Source organism: Chenopodium quinoa, unplaced genomic scaffold (genome assembly GCF_001683475.1).
Source record: "Chenopodium quinoa cultivar QQ74 unplaced genomic scaffold, ASM168347v1, whole genome shotgun sequence".
In the NCBI taxonomy this organism is placed as follows: Eukaryota; Viridiplantae; Streptophyta; class Magnoliopsida; order Caryophyllales; family Amaranthaceae; genus Chenopodium; species Chenopodium quinoa.
In genome coordinates this window covers 5,986,688-6,010,012 of record NW_018743850.1, presented here as the reverse complement: position 1 = coordinate 6,010,012, position 23,325 = coordinate 5,986,688, and the positions used below count along the sequence as shown (strand labels likewise).

The 23,325-nt window shown below is 33.5% G+C and overlaps 1 protein-coding gene and 1 pseudogene across 1 annotated transcript; one reads left to right on the top strand and one right to left on the bottom strand.

The window, feature by feature from the left end:
- Positions 1-6,678: 6,678 nt before the first annotated feature.
- On the bottom strand, positions 6,679-7,251 carry LOC110686102 (annotated as a pseudogene).
- LOC110686101 lies at positions 7,251-18,110 on the top strand. Its single transcript, XM_021862684.1, has 5 exons — positions 7,251-8,098; positions 15,714-15,775; positions 15,855-16,030; positions 16,480-16,588; positions 17,041-18,110. The coding sequence occupies exons 1-5, from the start codon at positions 7,843-7,845 to the stop codon at positions 17,344-17,346; spliced, it is 909 nt and encodes a 302-aa protein (XP_021718376.1). The 5' UTR covers positions 7,251-7,842; the 3' UTR covers positions 17,347-18,110.
- The last annotated feature ends 5,215 nt before the right edge of the window (positions 18,111-23,325 follow it).

The following is a 23,325-nucleotide window of genomic DNA, read 5'->3' as shown; positions in this document are numbered from 1 at the left end:
TTCAAGTTAAAGAAATAAAGGGTGTTTGGTAAATGACTTTTAGATGGCCTTTTCATTATCTTTTGGTTTTAGACTTTTTTTCTTAGAAAGTAGATAAAAGAAGTGTTTGGTAAATGACCTTTTTTGGGCTTTTTTTTTTCCAAAAATGAAAAGCTAGTCTTACTAGCATTTTGCTATTGACTTTTGGCTTTTCATCTTTAAAATTACTTCTCTATCCTTACTTTTCACTACTGATTTATAATTAATAAAAATTAGAAATAAATTAATTAGTTATCTAATTAAAAAATAATTATTAATTACCAATGATTTATTAATAATTATATACTACCTCCGTTTTTATTTAGTTGACAACATTCTATTATCACGCTTGCCAATACACTATTTTAACGATTAATATCTCTAATTCTCGACATTGTAAAATTATAAAAAGTGGATATTAATAAAGTATACATTGAGATGATTCAAACAAGATCCCACTTGACTATGTTTTATCGTAGCTATAAATTACAAAAGGTAGTCAAAGTGTAGTTTGTGAATAGTGTAAAAGTCAAACGGTGTCAACTAAAAAAAATGGAGGAAGTAATATTTTTTTATACTCTCTTTTAGTCATTATAAAATATTTACGAAGTACTACTATGTAATAAATTAACAACAAAAATGGTTTGTAAATAATTAATAAATAAGTATTGATGGCTAAGGGTATGTTCGGTAAAATATAACTGTAGAGGTAATTGTTAGCTGTGATAGTAGTTGTTAGCTGTGCAAGTATATATTAAATTTATATAGTTATTTTTCAGTTTCAAAAGCTAACAATTTTAGCTTTTGATAAAGTTACCTCCACCGCTAAAAGCTACATACCCCAAAGTCCCCAACCACTACATCACCAAAAGCTCAAATTTTTTTATTAATTTGTGGTTTGACTTGGTTTGATAAAATAATTGATAAATAATTAATTTTTTTTATTAAGTTGTGCCGAACACGCCCTAAATATAATATTTTATGTTTAGTTACCAATACTCATAATAGATGAATAAGTACACATAATAATGTCTTTTAAGGTCATTTTGCAAATTGTCAACAACTGATTTTTACCAAATGTATTTACATACAAGTATACAGCTAATGATCAAAAACCCAATATAAAATTATAAACTACTTATGTTAACAGTCAGTCAAACCAATCAAGTTAAACACCTAACAATCAACAACCAATTGTCAAATAAGGCCAAATAATAGCGGAGATGAAAGAGATAATCGAAAGTGAGATAAAAGAATATAATGCCTCAAAAGGACGAAATGAGGTAAGAAAAGAGTTATGAACATTCCTTTCAAATAATCTTGATCTAAGGACGGATGGAGTGATATTTTTTTAAATGGTAAGGAGAAGGCCCTTAGGGGATAGGAGGAGGGGACAATTTTAAGGAAATTCCTTCTATAATGAGTTTGGTGAGATTTAACCCTTGCCTTCACGCCTCTTATCTTGGAGGAAGGAAGGAATTACCTTAGTATTTTGAATAAAATTAAACTTCACTATTTCATTAATTAATTAAAAAAAAAAAACTACTCCCATCAACAAATATTTTCATTTTTATTTTTTACATTGGCAACACAATAATTGAAAATAGGATAGTACACCCGGGTGCACCATGCGCATGATGCACCCGGTTAAACAAAAAAAAGGCGGAAAGAACATACAGGTCTTTAAAAAAGAACATACTTATGTTTGACAAACAACATACATATATATGTTTGATAATATGTTTCTTTGAGTTTGATTAGTGAATTCTTTGGGCACGAACTATATTTTCTTTACATTATAACTAATGTTCTTTAACACATGTTGATTAAATCATTTTTTTTGGGTCTAAATAATACAAAGTATGTTCTTTGAATTTGACTCATATGTTCTTTGAGGTACGTAATGAGTGACGCACAAATTCTTTTTATTTATTTTTTATTTTTTATTTTTTATATCATATATCATATTTAAATTATTTTTTATCATTGTATGTTCTTTGAGTTTAATCATGTGTTCTTTAGGTATGAACTATATGTTCTTTACATTATAACTTATGTTCTTTTAACATATGTTATTTTGATTTTTGAAATTTAATTTGAAAATGAAATCTTAGATTATTTAGTTGAAAATAATTTTAGAGAGAGAAAACTAAAATTATTATGGGAAGTTGAATTTTGGAGAGAGAAAAAATTATTTTTGGGGAAATGATATCTTTGGTAAAGATTTTTTTTTCGTTAATGTGTAATTTTTTACGAAATTTTAATAAAGTTTTGGAAAATTTAACAACAACAAACCAACCTTTGCCCCATTCTCCAAAAATGGACCAACCTTTAAATCTTCCCAAAATAAACCTAAGTTTGCATTTATTCTCCCAAAATAAACCCAACAGGTCACCTTACCTGTTATACTAGGTAAAAGTCCACATATTATTAAATCATTGGTCAAGGTTATATATATATATATATATATATATATATATATATATATATATATATAGGGGAGGGATCCGGTAAGAACCCCTCCTTATATAAGAACTCTAGTTATATAAGAACCAATCTCAGCCGTAGGATTAGATTGGGATGAGCGGTCAGGATTAAACAAAATAAAAACCATCTTTCCTCAAAAAAAAAAAAAAAAAAAAAAAAAACGCAACCCTAACTTTCTCTCTCTTCGATTATCGTTTCCATATAGTTCATGACTTTCTCTCTCCTCAAACTCCCAAAAATCTCCATAAAAGCTACAATTTGAAGGATCTTCAACATTTTTCCTTTATTTTTTTTGCATAAATTCAACAAAAAGGATCATAAACAAGTCAAATTTTCAAGAAAAGTACAAATTTTTGCGATAAAACCCTAGATTTCGCAATTTTCCATTTCAGGTACATATTCCTTCAATTTCGTTAGAAATCATTGTTTTCGTCTATACATTGTTTAGATTTATTATTTTTCGTCTATACATTGTTCGATTTCAGTTGATTTTCGCATATGTAAACCTTAGATTTCATTGATTTCGTCAATATTTTTGCGATTTTTTGGCGATTTTCTATTCGATTTGCGTTCGATTTCAACAGGATAATATTTTTTAGATTTCTTCGTTTGTTTATTTTCGATCTGCTCGGATTTTATGGTTTGATTTTTGTGCGATTTATGTGCATTTTTTTGTTGTTGTTGTGGTGTCGTTGTTGTGTGGGTACTGCTGTTGTTTTACGGCTGCTATGGTGGTGTGAATTTGGTGGTGGTTGTTGGCTATGATTGGTGGCAGAGGAATGAGAAGGTTGGTGATGTTGGCAGAGGTGGAGTTTTGCGTGAGGGAGCAGCAGGGGGTAGGCGGAATTGGGGTGGCTGTGAATGAGGGGTGTGGATTGGAGATGCGGTGTAGGATAAGAGAGGGAGTGGTGAAGGTTAAGTGGCTGAGCAGCAGGGGAGAACATAAAAAAATATTTAGAGCACAGGTTTAGAACATAAGATAAATTTAGATCATAGGAAAAAATTTAAAGCGCATATTTAGAACATAGGAAAAAAAAAACTTTAGAACATAGGTAGAAAAAATTTAGCACATAGGAAAAAAAAACTTTAGAACATAAGTAGACTAAATTAAGAACATAGGAAAAAAAAAATTAGAACATAAGTAAACTAAATTTAGAACATAGGAGTAGGCAAAAAAAATTTAGAACATAAAAGAAGATTATTCTGTAACTAAAGTATGTTCTTAAGAATGTGTCATATGTTCTTTATTTAGCATTCTTCATTTGCTATAGACTAGGAAATCTGATTATGGAGGGGTTTGAGGTGACTCCCGGTTGCAATCCCTTGTTAGTTTTATGTTCTTGAAGCTATTATTAGAGTTATTGCTGGCTTCAGTGTGAGCGTATGTGTATCAAATACACTGTAAGATTTGAATTTTAGTCTTGATCTTCTCCCGGGTTGAGAGTAGTGACTTGTAGTTCCTTTTCTACTGTCTTTTCTACAGATATCAGCTCATGTTGCCGTCTTCGAGACTGGTTCAGAGTTTTGAAGTTTCTTATTATGTGTTTATAAGTCTGTCATAATTCTTATCTTGCCCCAGGCTTCTTGTTATTGTTGAGCAAAGCCTGTGTTTTAGTTTTGATATGCTGGTTGGTTTGCAGTTTGTACCCATGTCTCTTCCTTTGCTAGGCAAGTTGCTGGGTATATATTCAGATAGCTTTTGAGTTTAGTCTCTTGTATGTCTTAGCCTTGCTCTATTGTCTTTTAATTTTGTATATTTTTTATTTACAGATTGTATAAAAATGCTCAAGTATTACTATATTCGTTTTAAATATTATAAGTACTATTATCTAACAGCTGTGATTGGAGGACTCTGATGAAAGTAGTGAGGTGTATCCAGAATGTTATACTTTTACCTTCTCAACTTTCTTGCTTTCTGCTATAGAAAAGTGAGAAAAATCTGAAACTGATAAGGTATGATTTACATACAGTTGTTACTTTTATCAGTATGGAATGAAGATTTAGGTTGACATTTTATTGATCAGGGAAAGGAATCGTGTATGCATGCATAATTATTTCCTTTTGATGCAAGTGTGTTATATGTAACACTATTGGAATTGTTCTCATCCTTAATTATCATCCTAATCCTCGTACTTTGCAAATCAATATTATATTATCATGCCAAACAGTAAATTAAGGCATAACAAGCACTATGGATGTTATGGAGCACAGGACTTTCAGTGTATTTCCACTGGTAACTCTAACCTCATCTGCATAATTACATTAACGGAGTATTATATTAAATAAAAATTTGTAGATATAAATTTAATTGATGAGCTATTAAATTCTCAAGTCAATTTGATTTGTATAAGTGTTTGTGAGTAGTTGGTGTGGCTAAATTTAGAACATAGGAAAAAAAAAATTTAGAACATAGGTAAAAGAATATTTAGAACATAGGAAAAAAAAAAAAACTTAAGAACATAGGTAGTAAAAATTTAGAACATAGGAAAAAAAAAAAACTTTAGAACATAAGTAGACTAAATTTAGAACATAGGCAAAAAAATTTAGAACATAGATAAAAGAATATTTAGAACATAGGAAAAAAAAACTTTAGAACATAGGAAAAAAAAACTTTAGAACATAGGTAGAAAAAACTTTAGAACATACGTGTAGAATATACGAACAACTTTAGAACATAGGAAAAATTTGAAACATAAGAAAATGATTTGCAACATAGTAAAAATTTAGAACATAGAAAATTAGAACATTGGGGAAAAAAATTAGATCATAGGAAAAAAAATTGGAAATTTAGAATATTGGGAAAAAAAAAATAAGAGCATAGAAAATAAGTTTAGAACATATACTAAAAATTTAGAACATAGGGTGAAAATTTTTTAGAACATAGGATAAAGTTTAGAACATAGATAGAAAAAATTTAGAACGTATGGAAAAAATAAATTAGAAAATATGTAGAAAAAATTTAGAGCATAGTATAAAATTTAGAGCATACGGAAAAAATTTAGAACATAGGTTTACAACATAGGAAATAAATTTAGAACAGACAAAAAAAAAATTTGAATATAGGATACATATTTAGAACATGGATAGAAAAATTTAGAACATAAACAATAAAATGTTAAACATAGGAAAATAGTTTAGAACATACATATATTTAGAGCTTAGATTGAAAAATTTAGAGCTTAAACAATAAATTTTAGAACATATGCAAATAATATTTAGAACATGTGATAAAACCTATTAGCTCAATTGGAAGAGCACTATGCAAATGCATAGAGGATGTAGGTTCAATTCCTACATAGGTTATCTTTATAAATAACTAAAAAAACTTCAAATTATTTTTTTTTTAAATAAAAAAATCCAATAAAACAAATTAAATTAGCACTAAGTTATATGAGCAGAAAATAAGTAGACTAAATTTAGAACATAGGAAAAAAAAACTTTAGAACATAAGTAGACTAAATTTAGAACATAGGAAAAAAAAAATTTAGAACATATGTAAGAGAATATTTAGAACGTAGGGAAAAAAAAACTTTAGAACATAGGTAGTAAAAATTTAGAAAATAGGAAAAAAAAAAACTTTAGAACATAAATAGACTGAATTTAGATAATAAGCAAAAGATATTTAGAACATAGGTAAAAGAATATTTAGAACGTAAAAGAATATTTAGAACGTAGAAAAAAAATAATAAAAAAAAACTTTAGAACATAGGTAGAAAAAATTTAGAACACATGAAAAAAAAACTTTAGAACATAAGTAGACTAAATTTAGAACATAGGAAAAAAAAAATAGAACATAAGTAGACCAAATTTAGAACATAGGAGTGGGCAAAAAAAATTAGAACATAAAAGAAGAATTACAGAAATGCCATTACTAAATGATCATTTTAGATTGTTGGATCAAAACTAATAAACGGCCGAGATTGGTTCTTATATAAGATTGAGTTCTTATATAGAGGAGGGTTCTTACATGAGCCTTCCTCTATATATATATATATATTATTTTTTTTTTTAAAATTTTGATATTTTTTACAAAAAAAAAAAAGAAATAAAAACAAAAAAACCAAACACCCTTCCACATGCAAGCCACCCCACTGCCACCCACTCTAAGCCTAACCCCCCTCCCCCGGTTGCTGGCGCCGACTATATCCACACCTTAATAACCTTCACCACCTCACGCCACCAAAACCACCATCAATTACCAACAACCTCCATCTCCACCTGCTGCACAAACAAAGCAATACCAGCAACCCACACTGGCCGGCACCCAGAGCCCCCCCTTCTCACTCTCTCTCTTAACATGCTTCTCATGATCAGACAACGCAACATTGAAATCAAAAGCTTCATTTCACTCAGCAAACCCTAACCCAATGAAAGCATGTTTACCAGTACCATCCTCGATCTTAAGCACAAAGTATCAGCTAGAATCGAGCGCAGGTTCAACCAATTGATCGCGAAGTCCAGGATAAACGAAGCAAGAAGCAAAGAGATCGCCGGAAATGGGATCTTCGAGTCGAATTTCAGCGCGAGACTTGCAGGAAACGACGCGAAGACGACCGGACCAGATCTTATCGGACTGGAGCCATTCGCCGCATTTGTAGCCGCCAGAGGTGGAGCGAGGAGGGATCTTGAAGACGGAGACTTCGCGGACAATGAGGAGAGTGTGTTCGAAGGTATCGTCGTCGAATTCGTCGAAGGAAGGGGAGGTGGAAGAGCAAGGAGAAAACACCATTGATGAAGAGAAATGGAGGTTAGTGAACGTAATAAAAATGGGAGGTGAAGGGAGAGAGTGGTGGCCGGAAAGGGAGGAGAGGTGGAAGAGGGGGTGGCTAGCAGTGGGGTGAGGGGAGAGTGGTCTGTTTTTTTTTTTTTTTTATCATTAATTTTTTCAATTATATTGGTTTTTAATTAAAAAAAATAATATAAGGAAAATTATAAAAATGACCGGTTGTACATGTCACCGGTCATTTGGGTTCATTTTGGGAGAAAAAAAATGCAAACTTAGGTTTAATTTGGGAAGATTTAAATGTTGATCTATTCTGGGAGAATGGGGCAAAGGTTGATTTGTTGTTGTTAAATTTTCCTACAATTTTTATTAGGTTCTTTTTGTAATGTTTTTATATTCTTTGGTAATATATCTTATTTGTCAAATACAAATATGTTCTTTTTCGGAGACGTTCATTTTCAAATACCTCTACGTTCTTTATGCTTTTTTTTGTTTAAAGGGTGCAAAGATCAGTCATTGGCTCATTGCACAATAAATATAAGCTGGTCCTTTTCTGTACAGTTATACTGTTATGTAGCAAAGTAGGAGTATACAGTCGTCTCTGAGAAAAAAAGATGAGGAATCTGCAAACTCTGCTAAAATTAACTAGGAAATCTCAACTCCCTTCTTCTCAAAATCCATTGTTTTCCCCTTCAACTTTTCTCTCTCCTAAACCCCTAAACCTCTTAAACCCTTCCCTTAAACCCTCCACCATTTTTACTCCACATTTGCCTTTTCTGTCATCACAACATAAAGTTTTCGCATTTTCTTCTCAAATTCTTCGTTTTTTCAGCACTTCTGGAGCTTCTGATCACAATGAAGAAGACCCATGTAAGCAAAATTTCTCCTTTTTTAGTGATTATTCTGGGTTTAGTTTATCTTCAATTTTTTTGAAATACCCATTTGAATGATTATTACTAATTACCTTTGTTGAATCTTTCTATGTTTTGTTGGAATGTCTGGGAATTTTTTGTTATAATTTTTCATGCCTAGTGTGTTAAATTTAGTGAGTTATGAGTTACCTCTTCCAGGTGTTTGATGAAAGGTCTAAGAGAGATAAATGTCGTTGTGAATGGGACGATTGACTGGGTTTTTATGATAATTGAGTACCAAATTATGAAGCATCTCACTTCACTACTCCTTTGTAAAAACTGCCATGTACATTTTTAGTATGATGTGTTACTCATAATTTTGCTTGCTTTAAGAAAAGTGGTTTTATGTGCATAGTGTATTACTACGTAAATGCATTGAGAGTTTCCCATTTTTGACTCTGAACTGTTTTTATAATGATGGAACTTGTAGATGTACTGTCGCAATATTTCTGGAAATAGCTTCATGATTATGGCAATCATGGTTATTATGTTTATGACAGCAATTCGAAAGCTGATTAATTAGTAGGCAATAGTTTCACTACTGAGGACTTCTTTTTGACAAGACATGACATGTGAAATTGTGAATATATTAAGCTTTACTAGAAGATAATTCATAATCCGCTTTGTTTACAGAATGTATATGGCCGATTAGATCCTTTGTTGCACATTTTCAACTAATGTACTACAAAGTTCATGATTTGCATCTGTTCATATTAGCTTTGATGTGTTGAATATATATACTCTATTGTTGTTTGCAGCATTAGTGTGTCTTTCTGTGTTTTCCTATATTCAAAACTCACTTGAACTCCCAAGTGTTTATATTTTCTGTATTACACATTTACACCTAAAACCTTAATCTATATCTCTAATATCAAAAAAAAAAAAATAAAAAAAAAATCATTCCTATTAAATGCTTTCACAATAGATTAATTTTTAAGATGGGACTTGACAAAGTTTAGTATATGCTGTTTCTTTATACAGTTTTGCAGCAAAAATTTGTTTTAAGTATCTGAAAAAACCACATAAACTTTTAGGGAGGCTGTAATAACAAACATGGCCATGAAAACCCATGGAAGTTTGTCTCAAAGGTGTTTGCCCTATTCCTACCTCCCCCTCCCCTTCAGCCCTTCCCTCTTGGAAACTCTACATATAGGATCCTCCTACCACTACAGTAGAGGACGAGATACTTTATGCTGCAGTGAGCAGGCAGATATTGATACAAAGAGCTTATACCAAGTAGCTCTAACTCAAAAGGGGTAATTAACCTGAAAGGAACAACTTGACTAAGGGATTTTAGTAGAGAAACTACGGGAGTCATATGTAGCTATCAAAGTTAGGGAAGAAGCTTATAGGGCTTATCCCAATTAAAGTTAGGGAAGGTAAAGATAGCTACACACAACTCTTTTATAATACGAGACACCACACTGTCTCTATTAACCGTTAGTCTTGCAACCACCACCTGGTACGGAGTGGAAGAACAAAGGTTCAATGTTCTTTCTTAGCATATACTATACGAACCTCTTCAAACCTTCTTCCTTTGTTTTCTTGTTTATCAACAACTCGAGGGATTGACACTAAGGATTAAGCTTTCTTCGGTTGTTTTATTAATATCCAGTTTCTCATCTTTTTCCTTTTTTTTTTGTTTCTTAGAAGATCATCATCTTTCCAAAAGCTTGGCTTAGCGACTACATACGTAACTTCAATCTTCGTTATTCTTTCTTCTTCATCTTCTTTTGCCATCTCACGTATTATCATAATTCATCAACACATTTGTGCAATTCTATTTTCAAACATCCTACAAACTTTGGAAAGAATGATAAATATCTCATTTCAGACATCCCCCTTTTTTTTTTTATCACATTAAGCTAAAAGAGGGCGTTTTTTTTTTTTTTTTAGGTAGAAATTTATGGTTTTTTTTCACTCCAATTATAAGAGGATCTGCGCCAAGATTCTTCGGTATATAGATTTATCGACCGGAGTTAGACTTCGCTAGAAAAGAAGCATTTCAATACCTTATCCCCTATCCCACATTACGAATTGTCCATTCACTAGAGATCTCTCTAGTATGAGACCCTTCCACCTAGCTGTCCAAAAACTTTGATTTATCGACTCGCTACGCCGCAAAAGCTTCTCTTTAGCATGTAAACAACCAAAAACGACTACATACCTCTTTCTACGTTTCAATATTTTTATATCGAACCATCATTTCATCAAATAAGGACCAATAGACAAGATGAAATCTTTTAACTTTTCACTGATACATCAAAAAGGTTCTTAGGCATATCACAAAAAGCGGATTTCGTTTTTCCATTACTCTTTGTGTGAAATCAGAATGTTTGCCATTAACAAGATAATGAATGAAAATACTCTCGGTAGACGAAAATCTAGGAGGTTTAGATAAAGAAGAAGAAGACCATACATTAAAACACATTACTTTGCATCTATAGACACTTATTTAAAGCTTCTAGAAAGAGTCGACAAACTCTTCTATTCTAGTCTTCCCGGCAACCCGAGGCGAGATGGGTGGTGGCCTGCACAATCAGGGCTTGTTTCTCGTTGAGGAGATCCCGTTAGCTGTCTTACATAAAGCTAATGCTGGATCGATGGGAGGTAGATGCTCCCGCAAGCCTTTGCTCACATTGGAGCTTCTCGGCTATTGCCAAACGTATTTGGTTCTGAATTGTTGCTAGCCTTTTTGAGGTAGGTGTATCCATTTTTTTTCACTTAAAGTTTTTATTTTACCTCTCTCCTTGAAAATATAGACTGAAAGAAGCTTCTATTTATACTTGGAGGCGCGTAACTCTTTCTTATTATTAGTAATAAGTAATTGTTGTCTTAGTTTCATAGCATGTTTCTACCCCGACTTTTCATGGTTTTAAATTTGATGCACGAGATTTTAGTGTGCTTAATAATTCTATTTGTACGGATTGGAGTACGAAAGGCCCTGCCCAAAAAAATGAATAAAATAGTCCTTTTTTTATTTGCGGGTACCATCATTCGACTGAATTCCGATCACTCCCTCAAGAAGAGAAGGTAATAATAGAAGGCACATCAAATAGTACTTCCCTTTCTCGTCTAATAAGGCAGGTTTCCAAAGCCTTTTTCTTAAGAGATTAAACACTCCTTACTCGACAATTCAAAGCTACTAGTACAAAAAACATGTGATATGTCCTTAACCTTATAATAAGCGTCTACATACCTCGTTTACGTAACCTACTTGCACTATTTAACCCTGCCTATTGAACACGCTTCTACTTGTTTTTTTTTTTTTTGTTTTTTTTTTTTTTATTTTTTTTTTATTGGCTTATTTGTATCCGGGTACATCTTGAACTCCCCTCGTCCATATATATCAATAGTGAGTTATAAGGCTAGACAGCAAATAAGCTAGTTCATTTTCATCACTTATCCTTTCCTTAACCAGAACAGTTAGAAAATCATTAAAAGGAGGATTCTTCTAAGAAAAATCCATACTTGTTGTTCTAAAAAGGGGCTTTTCCGTCTTTCCGGGGCAAGAAATGAAAGAGACCTAGCTTCGGTCTCACGTAGCTCACCTAAGAAAGGACGGAGCTGTAGAGTAAGGATTTGACGAGGGGAGTTCAAGATGTACCCGAGTGCAAATCAGCCAATAAAAAAAGACAAGTAGTATCGAGTTTAATCGGAGTAGACAGGGCTAAATAGTGCAAGTAGGTTACGAAAACAATGTATGTAGACACTTATTATAAGGTTAATGGTAGATCACATGCTGAGTAAGGAGTGCCCTATCTCTTAAGAAATGGGCTTTGGAAACCTGCCTTATTAGACGAGAAAGTGGAGTACTCTCTGATGTACGTTCTATTATTACCTCCTCTTCTCGAGGGAATGATCAGAATTAAGCCGTATGGCGGAACCTGAAAAAAAGGGACTATTTTATTCTTTTTTGGGCAGGGCCTTTCATACTCTAATCTGTACGAAGAGAATTATTAAACATACTAAAGTCTAGTGGATCTGGTTCCATATTCATGAAAAGCCAGGGTTAAACATGTTATGAAACTAAGAGAACAATTATTTATTATTAATAATAAGAAAGAATTAAGCGCCCCTAAGGCCTATAAATAGAAGCTTCTTTCGGTCTATATATTCAAAGAGAGAAGTAGAAGAAAAACTTAAAGTAAAAAAAAAATGGATATCCCTACCTCAAAAAGACTAGCAACAATTTAGAACCAAATCCGTTTTATAGAAGCTGAGAAGCTCCAATGTGAGCAAAGGCTTGCTGGAGCACCTGCCTCCCATCGATTCAGCGCTTGTGGCTGCAGTCATGCAAGGGATTCCAGCGCCGCATTAGCGCTATAGAAGACAGCAAACAAAACCTCCTCATCGAGAAACAAGCCTTGATTGTGCAGGCTACCCCCCACCTTGCCCCCCATTCACCAGGAAGACTAGAATAGTAGAGTCCGTCAACTCTTTCTAGAAGATTAAAATAAGTGTCTGTAGACACAAAGTAGTGTATTTTAATGTATGGCCTGCTTCTTTATCTAAATCTCTTAGATTTCGTCTATTGAGAAACATTCTGATTTCACACGAAGTGTAATGGAAAAAATGAAATCTGCTTTTTGTGACATGCCTTAGAATCTTTTTGATACATCAATGAAAAGTTAAAAGATTTAATCTTGTCTATTGGTTATAGTTTTATGCCTGGTATTGAGAATTGTATTATTGCGGGGTTATTGTTCAGTCTGATTGAATCGTATAACTGTATTATCAGAGACCCTAATATTCGTGTTCAGCTTGGTTTTGATAAAATTACACTGGTTGAGAATGGTGATAATATACTATCTAAAATAGCATTTCCTTATACAAAGGATCAACCATTCATTGATATTAAAATTCCTTCTGAAACAAGCGGTAGAGCTCTTATAGGGGTTAGTGCACTTTGGCTGTGATAATACTCCTTTCATTGGGTATATCTCCTAATGTTAATGATACGCAAAAATAACTAGTTATTTGAATAATGATGGTGTATTGTTAATGAGATAATGAAATGATGGTTCCATATAAAAATATTGAAACGTAGAGGTTTGTAATCGCTTTTGGTTGTTTATATGCTAAAGCGAAGCTTTTGTGGCGTAGCAAGTCGCTAAATCGAAGTTTTTGGATAGCTGAGTTAGAAGTGTCTCGTATTAGAGGGATTTCTAATGAATGGATAATTTGTAATGTGGGATATGGGATGAAGTATTGAAATGCTTTTTTTTTTCCAGCGAAGTCTAACTCTGGTTGATGTAGGCTTCTATTCTTACTGATTTCTGCCTAACGGTACTAAGCTTGTATCTATGAATCAAATATTAGATACCAATCTAGTCTAGCGGGTAAAGACTCTAATATGAAAAAAGAAAAAAAAAAATAAATAAAAAAAAAAAAAAAACACCCTCTTTTAGCTTAATGTGATAAAAAAGATGTCTATCTTTCTTTTCAAAGTTTGTAGGATGTTTGAAAATTAAATTGCACAAATGTGCTGATAAATTACGATGTTTAATACGTTAGAAGGCAAAAGAAGATGAAGAAGAAAGAAAAACGAAGATTGAAGCTACATATATAGTCGCTAAGCCAAGCTTTTGGAAAGATGATGATCTTCTAAGAAAGAAAAAAAGAAAAAGATGGGGAAAATGAGATATTAAAAAAACAACCGAAGAAAGCTTAATAGTTGGTTGTGATGATGTCAAACGCGAATCTTTAGCGTTAATCCCTCGAGCTGTTGATAAATAGACTAAGCAAAGAAAACGAAGGCAGAAGGTTTGAAGAGGTTATTATAGTATGTGTTAAGGAAGAACATTGAACCTTTGTTCTTCCACTCCGTACTAGGTAGTTGCAAGACTAAGGATTGATAGAGACAGTGTGGTGTCTTGTATTATAGATTAATAGAAGAGTTGTGTGTAGCTATCTTTTCCCCTCCCTAATTTAAATTGGGATAAGCCCGGTAAGCTTCTGCTTTGATAGCTACATATGACTCCTGTAGTTTCTGAAGTCAAACTGAAGACGATGTTATTGATGTCAATCTTTATCCGGCTTCTGCTTAAGTGCTATTCCCTCTGAGCTTTAAAAGGGCCTTTCCCCAAGGAAAGGACAGGGCTTCCAATCTGGTATTGCAGAGTTCGTGGATCTTCTTCTTACTAGTGGTTACTCTGATCGATCCGGTCGATCTGCCACGTTCCCCTTTCTTCTGTCGTGTCTTTTGGGGCCTTTAGATGGGGTTTGTCACTGTCTCTACTAAAATCCCTGTTCTTGTCGGGTTAATTACCCTTTTTGAGTTAGAGTTACATGGTAGAAGCTCTTTATACCAAAACTGCCTGTTCACAGCAGCATTTAGTGTCTTGTGACTCTCGTCCTCTACTGTAGAGGTAGGAGCATTCTATATGTAGGATTAGATGTAAGGTTGATACAATGTATTAAAATGCTCAAGGCGCACCAAGGCGTTTCAGAGTTCCCTGTGCCTAAGGCGCGCCTCTGTGCGCCTCGTTGAAGTGAGGCACATATGATGAACAATAAAAAATAATCTGAAAATTCTGCTGTGCGCCTTAAGCCGCGCGTCATCAAAATTGCTTCGCCTAGACCACAAAGCACATGACCCCTAGCGCCTTGTGCCTTTGAGCCTAGGCACGCTTTTTCAAACACTGGGCTGATATTGGTGTTTGTTGCATTCTAGGAGATATCTTGGACAGGGGAGCATCCTGTTTCGATTCTTGTATCATGTCTGTAGTTCTGTGCAACCTTCTTTAATCTGTTCATGACACATTTATAGTTTTATCTCTATTTTTAATTTTTTAGTGTGGGAAGTGTTGGATCTTTTTCATGAAACTTCACTTTACGATTGGGGGGAGGGGGGGGGGGAAATCACCTAAATTGGGAACTGGGATAGCTAAGTAACCTGTTGAGTGTTGACTGATATTGAACCAGTTTCTATCATGAATTCGGGTTATAACTGAGACCCATTGGATGATGTAGAAAAGCTTTTTCTTGTAAAGATTCTATGGTCACCCAAGAAGACGTTCAAATCCACAGCCTTTTACTATCTCTATATTTTCTTTGAATAATAAGGTCCCAAAGTTAGTTAAAGATTTTGTGTGTGCAAGTCCATCGAAAAAACTCAATAATTGTGATAAGCTGATGGTACGGAGCTCATATTTGCTAGAGTATGTTGGGTGGCTAGTGCGCCTCAATTCTAATTTGGGATGTTTGTAAATTTCTTGTGTGGCTTCCTGGACAAAATCAGGGGCAAGATACTGTAGTGTTAAGCTGTTTATACAGTTATGTAGGTGATCTGGTTGGAAAGAAATTATTGAATCTTCTCTAATTGGGTGTCTTCTAGCAGTTTGCTGTGGAGTTTTTAGCTTCTTTGTACTTGTTCTAATGTGGCTCTCATGGTGTTTTGTTGTGAGGTGTACTAGGAGACTTGAGTTCTGTGCTTGGATCTACATAGTTCTTTGAGGATTGCTTGTTTTCTGTCTTTATCTTTTTAATTTTGGTATAATAGGGTTCCTTATCGCGAGTTGCATAAAAGTTATCTTTAGTTCTTTGTAATTTATATTTTTGCTTCTTTTCAGATGAAACTGATCAAGATTTGGTTATTGAAGATTGGGAGGAAGAGGATGACACTGATCCTGAGGTGCTCTAACATTATTAAGATTTTTTATGCCACATTTTTACTCAGCTGATTCCTTTTGTACGTATGCCATTAATTTCAGATCGGTGATGGAGGGGCTGGTGGTGGAATTGTGCTCCAAAATGTACCCTGGGGAGAAAAAGTACTATCTATAGCACGTGAAGTTTTGCTACAATTTGATGATGACATAAAGTTGTACTCTTTCAAGACTACTCCTCGTGGCTATATTTATATCAGACTCGACAAACTCTCCAATGAGTATGTTTTCTCTGTTGTGGGATTTTGTCTAATCTATTTTTGAATCCTGTACGGGCTATACCATATCAAATTTTCACCAACGTAAGAATTCTATACACAAAGTAATTTGTCATGAATATGACTTAACCTGATGCTGGTAAAATAAAATAGTAATTATGATGGAATAACCATATATCATATCCACGGGAGATCTGTAAGGCTGTGACTGACTACTAATTGTAGGCTTGGGTCAGTGTAGTATCCTTATGCAAATGAGAACTGAGAACAAGTTCATTAGTCTTGTATCATTGCATGCATGAATTGCATGAAGCTTAGCTTCTTTGAATTTTGATTTGTAAATTTTTTTTTAAAAAAAATACCTATATACATTCGTTATAACCATATGCATCTTCGTATGTTGGCTTTTCTGAGTTTGCTGCATGCATTAATTTGTGGTGTGATTCATTTAGGTATGGCTGCCCCAGCATAGAGCTAATTGAAAGTTATAGCCGAGAATACAAGAAACATTTGGAGGAAGACGGATTTAAGGGAGAGATACCAAATGATCTTGCTCTTGAGGTAAATCAATACTGTCCAATTGATGACACAACATTCTTTATAGTAACATTTGTCCAAGAATTACCCCTGTAAAGGATAAAAAAAAAAAAAAAAAAAAAGCAAACATGAACAATCCCAAGTTTGATCTATGGTCTCAACTTAATCCACCTTTTGATAGTTAAAAAATAATCCCAACTATTAGGGTTATCTTCTCAATATAGTCCGATGTATATATACTATAGATGTTCTCAATCAAAAAATATCAACAAAAACAAAAAATAACACTTGCAAATATTTCGAAAAATTAACCCCAAAACTTGTGTTTATTTTTATATGACTAAAAAGTGGGATTTAGTAGTATTTGAGATTGGTGAAACTTGGATTATTCATGTCCATATTATGTTTTTATAAAATAAGGTGCTGTATGAGAGTGACAATTTGGATCTAATGGTGCATTTTGTTGTATCTTGTAGGTGTCTTCTCCAGGTGCAGAGCGTCTACTAAGAATACCGGAGGACTTACTTAGGTTCAAAGATTTTCCTATGGTGGTATCTTATGTTGAAGAAGGCACTGAAGCAAAATCTCAGGAGAAGAGTGGGGTTTTCTTGCTTGATTCTATTGAGACAGAAACAGAGGATTGTGTCTGGAAACTGGCTGACGTTAGAGCAAATAGGGATCCTGCAAGCAAAGGAAGGCCAATGAGTCGTAAAAGGAAGGATTGGAGACTGAAGCTTCCATATTCGACGCTGAATAGAGTGACATTATACCTTGAGTATTAATTGCTGAAACATAATATTATTTTTGCAGTGTGCCAAATTTTTTCTCACCCTAAAATTATGTATGGCACACTTAGTTTAGTAATGTCGTAGATGAAAAATTTTCAGGATATGTTGCTATTGTTAATTTTTGAGGCTAAAAGAAATGAGATATCACTAGTTTCCTGATAGTCAATGTGGATGATTTAACTTCACTTGATTCATATAAACATCTATTTGATAGAATAATTCATAGAGTCATAGGCATATTGTGTAAAATTGTAAATGTGATGCAACTTTTCTCCTTTTTTTGTATTATGCAGATTTTTTTTTTTCCCCAACTGCGACTTGTATTAGGCAGTTGGAGTGTTGAAGCATTGCCATTTCCTGGTGTTTTTGATAATGGCTATGGGCTTTGATCACATAATGATTAAGATTTAACAACACGCTTGGTACTTTTTGACAATGTTGAATGATTTTGTACGTACTCCGTGATATTTTATGTTTCCTTTTGGTACAATGTTCTTGTTTTCCTTTCTTTATGTACTCCTTCTTTCTCTAAAAGATTGTCTTATATTCTAAAAATGAGTGTCCTTTAAAGATTGTTCAATGTTAATGAGTTTATATGCAATATTTTATTGGAAGTCATGTGACAATTTTATGTTTTCCCTTCTTTATGTACTCTCTCTGTTCCTAAAAGATTGTCTCATATGCTAAAAATGAATGTCCTTAAAAGATTGCTTTATATCATAATTGATAACTTTTCGCACTTGCAGCTTCACTTGCTTTATCTCTTTTCTCATCAATAACTTGTCTATCCATGTGCAATAATTTTTTAAAAAGAAAGGGAAAAAAAAAAAACCAAGATTCAGTGCAATTTCTAGGGATGAAGGGAATATTTTTGCGAGTTTTGATGTAAAAAAAATTGATGGTGCTTACTTGATATAAGTTACAGATATTGATTTCATTCTTACCACCTCTAGTGGTGGACTGGTGGTAAAGGGGTTGTTATTTGAAAAAAATATAAAAATACTTGGGGGATACTTGAGGACATTGCATTGCAAATCTGCAATTCCAAAGAGATTGGCACAAGTTATTTCTTGTAAAACTATATGCAAGTTCATTAACATTACCACTCATTGTAATTTTTCATTTGAGTCATAAATTGGTTCTTGTTTTTTTTCATGGTGTTGCTTTAGGGGAGAAGTATTGGCACATAGACGTTATGTGCCAATGAAACAAATAGGATGACATTTTTGTGAATAATGAAAACATAAGAAAAAGTAGTGGTGGAAAATTTGATGGCAAAAAATACCACTACATGTATAATGGTACATTAAATATACCACTGTATCATTAAGAGAGAGAGAAAAAAATAATAAAAACCCCAGATTGCCCTCCTATTTATATGTGAAACACATAGGCCTTATGCGCCTAGATGCACTCGTTGCTTTAGTAGCCTTTTGCTTATTGCTCATTATCATAACTACTCATTACAACTGTTTCATTTGACTCATAAATTGGTCCTTATTTTTTTCACAATATTGTTTAAAAAACCTTTTGCTTATTAAATCATGAACAAAGGGATTCTTATGCCATTTACACTTTGGCAATAATTAGTATACAACTATACACATTATTATCAAATACTTAAGACTATATTGTCTAAGCAAGTTACTAGTTACTACTATAGTAGGTTCTTTAGTATTGTCCTAATTATTCATCTGTATAAGAAACCAAACATGTTGATTAACTTTTTGCCTACTTTTGTTGCCTTTTTTATATATTGATTTATCCAATTTCCCTCCACACCCAAATTTTGTTGCAATTGATAGGAAAAAAAAAAGGGCAAAAACAAAGAGGCTATTCAAAATGTACTTGGGTTTCTAGTTCTAAGAAAAGCCAAAAAAAGGTAGCGCCCACAAAGCTATGGGCACAATCACAACTCACAACCTCCCCTCTTTATGCTTCTAATTATTGGTTAACATGTGCTATGTAGGAAAGGTCCTACCATTTTAAGATACTATTCATTACTAATTCCTACTTATTTTGGTCCAGCTAAAGCTTAGTTTTATTTAGGATTGGATACATTCTTCATTTAGATAGATGAATTGAACAATTTTAGGAGCATATGAATAGTAATTTATGATAAGATTGGCTCACTAAATCATAAGGTTCTATCTTTACATGACCCAACCCTCCAACCTCCCAATTAAATAATGAGTAATGATAAATGATAATTATGTGGAAGTGATGGGATGATATTTTCTGGTTTTGGTTATTTGTGGCTTAGAGAAGATAAACTTATCCAAAAAGTCGTGCGATATGTGTTACTTGTAATGTGAGTTATTAATTTTTCAAAGTGTTTTAACTTATTTGATCTATAACTAGATATGATATTATATAGAATTGTTGATTTATTTTAGCAAGTCACCTTATTTAATTAAGCTAGATCTTTGCATTTTGATTTGTTTTCTAAGCAATACACAAATAGTTTTTCAAGTTAGAAGTTTTTGGTGAGCAAACTTTTCAGCTTTAACTAACTTTTTAGCTTCAAATATCAATTAATTTATCAATTTCAACTAGTGACTACAACTTCTTAATTAACTAACTTATATGGATTATCTCTTAGTCAACTTTTTAAATTACTAGACTATTGTGAGCTAATATTGTCAAATAACTTTATATTCTTTCAATTCAAATATTTTCTTCACACTTTTACCATCAATCAACTAGAACACTAGAAACTAATTTAGAGGTTAGGACATGTATGATCCAATCGGATTTTGACTAGAGATCTGATTTGAATCGCCTCAAAGACGTAATACTTTGAATATCTGAATTGACCGCTCTAAATGGGAGTATATAAATATGCAAGTGAAGTGATGCAAGCTATGATGTGGTTGCAAACAAACAAAAAAAATTCTACCAAATATGACGTGTTAGATGTTAAAACATCAATTTTCAACCATGACATAGATTTTTTAAAATACAGCATTGAAATTCATAATAAATGAAAGTTTTAAATTTTTTGGGGGCGTAATATTGCTTGGCTTAGAATCTGGAAATGGGAAAGTTGGGTGAAAGTTATGTGTCCCGCACGAAATCAATACAGCCTTATTATAGCTTCGTGACATATTTTAAGACATTTAATTATTCAAATAAATAAGTAGTTGCCCTTTTAAAGTCAAGGTTCAAGTTTTATGTTGCTACAATTTCTAATACTAGAATATATTGTTCTTTGCCATGTTGGATATCAACTTTGGTAAAGTATTTGAAGTCAATATCTATATTGAGCAAATCTTATCAACATCACATATATTTGTCTATCCTTATAAACCACAAGAATAGAAGTTGACAAATTATATAGTGGAGAATTTTGTATAACATGATGACAATAAATAGACATAAAAGTAATAGTTTTTAATTAAATATAAAGTATATTAAGAATTTAGCAAATTATATTAAATCTCAGTTGATGATAGCTAAAAAAATGTATGGTAAATTTGAGTGTAGAAGGCCATTTTACACAATTTACTACTAGTACGCCAAGACCTATTTTCATCCAATCATGAAAATCATTGTTTTAAGGAACATAACTCAGTCTATCCAATTATGGAGTGTTTGTTTAGGGGCAAAAGGAGGAAGGGATAAAGATAATTATAAGAGAACAAATTGGCTAGACTATTAGAGGGGGTAGAGATAGAGAAAAACCTCCCCTTAACTATTCTATAATTCTATATCTAGAGAGGGGTGTTATTAGGGCATTAACCCTTGGTGGGGGGATGGAGGTGGGAAGATAAAAGAAGGACGAGGATAGAATAGGAATCTTAATACGGAAATGTAAGTAACTTTGTTGCTAGTAGTCATTCTACTCTTATTACCAAATAATAGGTTAAACACTTTCTTTTTTTTTTTTTTTTTTCCCCTATCATTTTCCTATTCTTACCAATAGGCCCGGCTAATAGCCTGTGCAACCTGGCCTACAGCACAGGGACCTCAACAAAATGGGGCCTCAAGATTAGACATACTATATTAAGTCTATATACTGAGATTATCACAAATGTTAAAATTTGTCATAATGGTAACTTGTTTCATATATTTTTACTAGGGGAGAAGAGGTTCAAATCCCGATTCACGTCTTTATATCAAATCAAATTGTCTCTTATATTTTAAGAGGTCTAATTTTAAAAATCAGAACAGAACCTCCTAAATACTTGAGACGGCCGTGCTTACCAATTATCATTCGTTTTTATTCCTTATATCTCTACCCCTCATTCTAAACAACCTGCATAAAAGCACATGCTTACCCAATTATTTTTACTTGGTAGTACCAAAATTTCATACGTAGTATTTTCGTGTGATATAGTCAACACATGTGCTTAGTTCCCCTAAGTTAGTAGGGAGAATTACATCAAACAAGTAAACAACATCATGCATGACAAATAGTAGAGCAAATGATCACGAATTTGGGAGGAAAATATGAAAGACAAGTTTAATCCTTGAAAAAAATATTTTGAAACAACAAATTCAGACGAATTTAACAAGATGATATATATAATGGGCTCAAATTTCTTTCTCTTCTAATAAAATATTCTATTTTGTCAAAAAAATAATAATAATAAAATATTATAATAGGATATGTTAAAAAATTCTAGAACTATGTTCTTCAAAAAAAAAAAATTAAAAATCTAGAATTACACAAGTATGCATTTTTTCCAAGTAAATATGAGTAGCAATATTTCTCGACAGACAAAAGCATAAAAGTTTCAACCCTCTGTCATACTTAGCCCTATCAAGAATGAGTTCACCTTTCTTGAAATAAGAATTACCCTCCTCTTTCCAGTCTTTTGCTTGATTAAGCATGTTCCAGGTCAATTATTTTTGGCAAAATTGGCAATGGTTTCGTCATAGTCATCATTCAAGTGGATGTGCGTTAGGGCATCGAGTAATAAGTGGCGGTCCATACTAGAAAAATTGAAAAGGGAAAGGAAAATGACGAAAAACTTCACAACAGATAGAACTGGCAACAAGGAAGAACAGCAAATTAGAGAACTAAAAAAACAAAGGGAAGGCAAATCGGCATCCAACCCAGAACCCATGCTGCAGACCGGCGGTGGCCGAGCTCCATCACCACAAACAGACACTGGGTAGTGGAAATTGGCTGACCTTGGGCTCTCTCACAAAGGACCGATAGGCCCCACAAACAAACAACAAGGGAAAGGAAGCTACAGATTAGTCGTCAATCAGGTCGTTGGCACCAGATTGGCGCTTCCTTTAGACGGCAATGGTGACGGTTATTGTGGCCTACACGAAATACGGCCTTCGAAATTGAAAGCCTCCCCACAAACAATCGGTGCCACCGCCGCGAATTGGACGGATCTGAGTAGCAATGGACTCGCCGGCGATCAAGAGGGAAAGGGGCCTACTCTCGCTGACGACCTGCCGGAGAACGCTAGAGGAAACTGGAATTTGAAAAACTAGGAGCTTGAACGTTGTTTGTTTTTTGGTGGTTTTGTTCTTGCGCGCGTGAGGTACGTTCTTCAGTTGTTCCCGAATGTGTCTTTCTATGGAACCTTGTCATATCACTTGAGTTAAATCTTGCTGCTTGCACCGTGAAAGTCCATGATTTGGAACAAACTAAGGAGCTCTGCTCATTAGTCGTTATGCTTGATGGTAACAATACTAAAGCCCTTTGCAGAAGGGCTTTAGCCGAAATCAAGTTTTATCAACTCGAAGAGGCCCATGAAGATCTTGGCAAAGCAGCTAAGAGTGAGCCTAAAAATCTGAACATCCTTCGCAAAATGGAGAAGGTGGAGGGGTTGAGAAGAAAAGCTAGCAAGATCAAGGGCACTGAGGAGTCTGACTTGTCCCACTACGTCATCTTCAACAAAAAGGGGAAGATTAGCAATCCCTCTGTCATCCTAGACTCTATTAGGTTGCCTAGTTGCGATGCTCAGAGTGATATTACAGCCTTATCCACCATGGACGCTGCCAATGAGA

Coding starts and splice junctions, on each gene's coding strand:
- LOC110686101 (XM_021862684.1), top strand. CDS start 7,843: ATGAGGAATCTGCAAACTCTGCTAAAATTAACTAGGAAATCTCAACTC. Junction 8,099..15,713: donor TCACAATGAAGAAGACCCAT/GTAAGCAAAATT, acceptor GCTTCTTTTCAG/ATGAAACTGATCAAGATTTG. Junction 16,589..17,040: donor CAAATGATCTTGCTCTTGAG/GTAAATCAATAC, acceptor TGTATCTTGTAG/GTGTCTTCTCCAGGTGCAGA.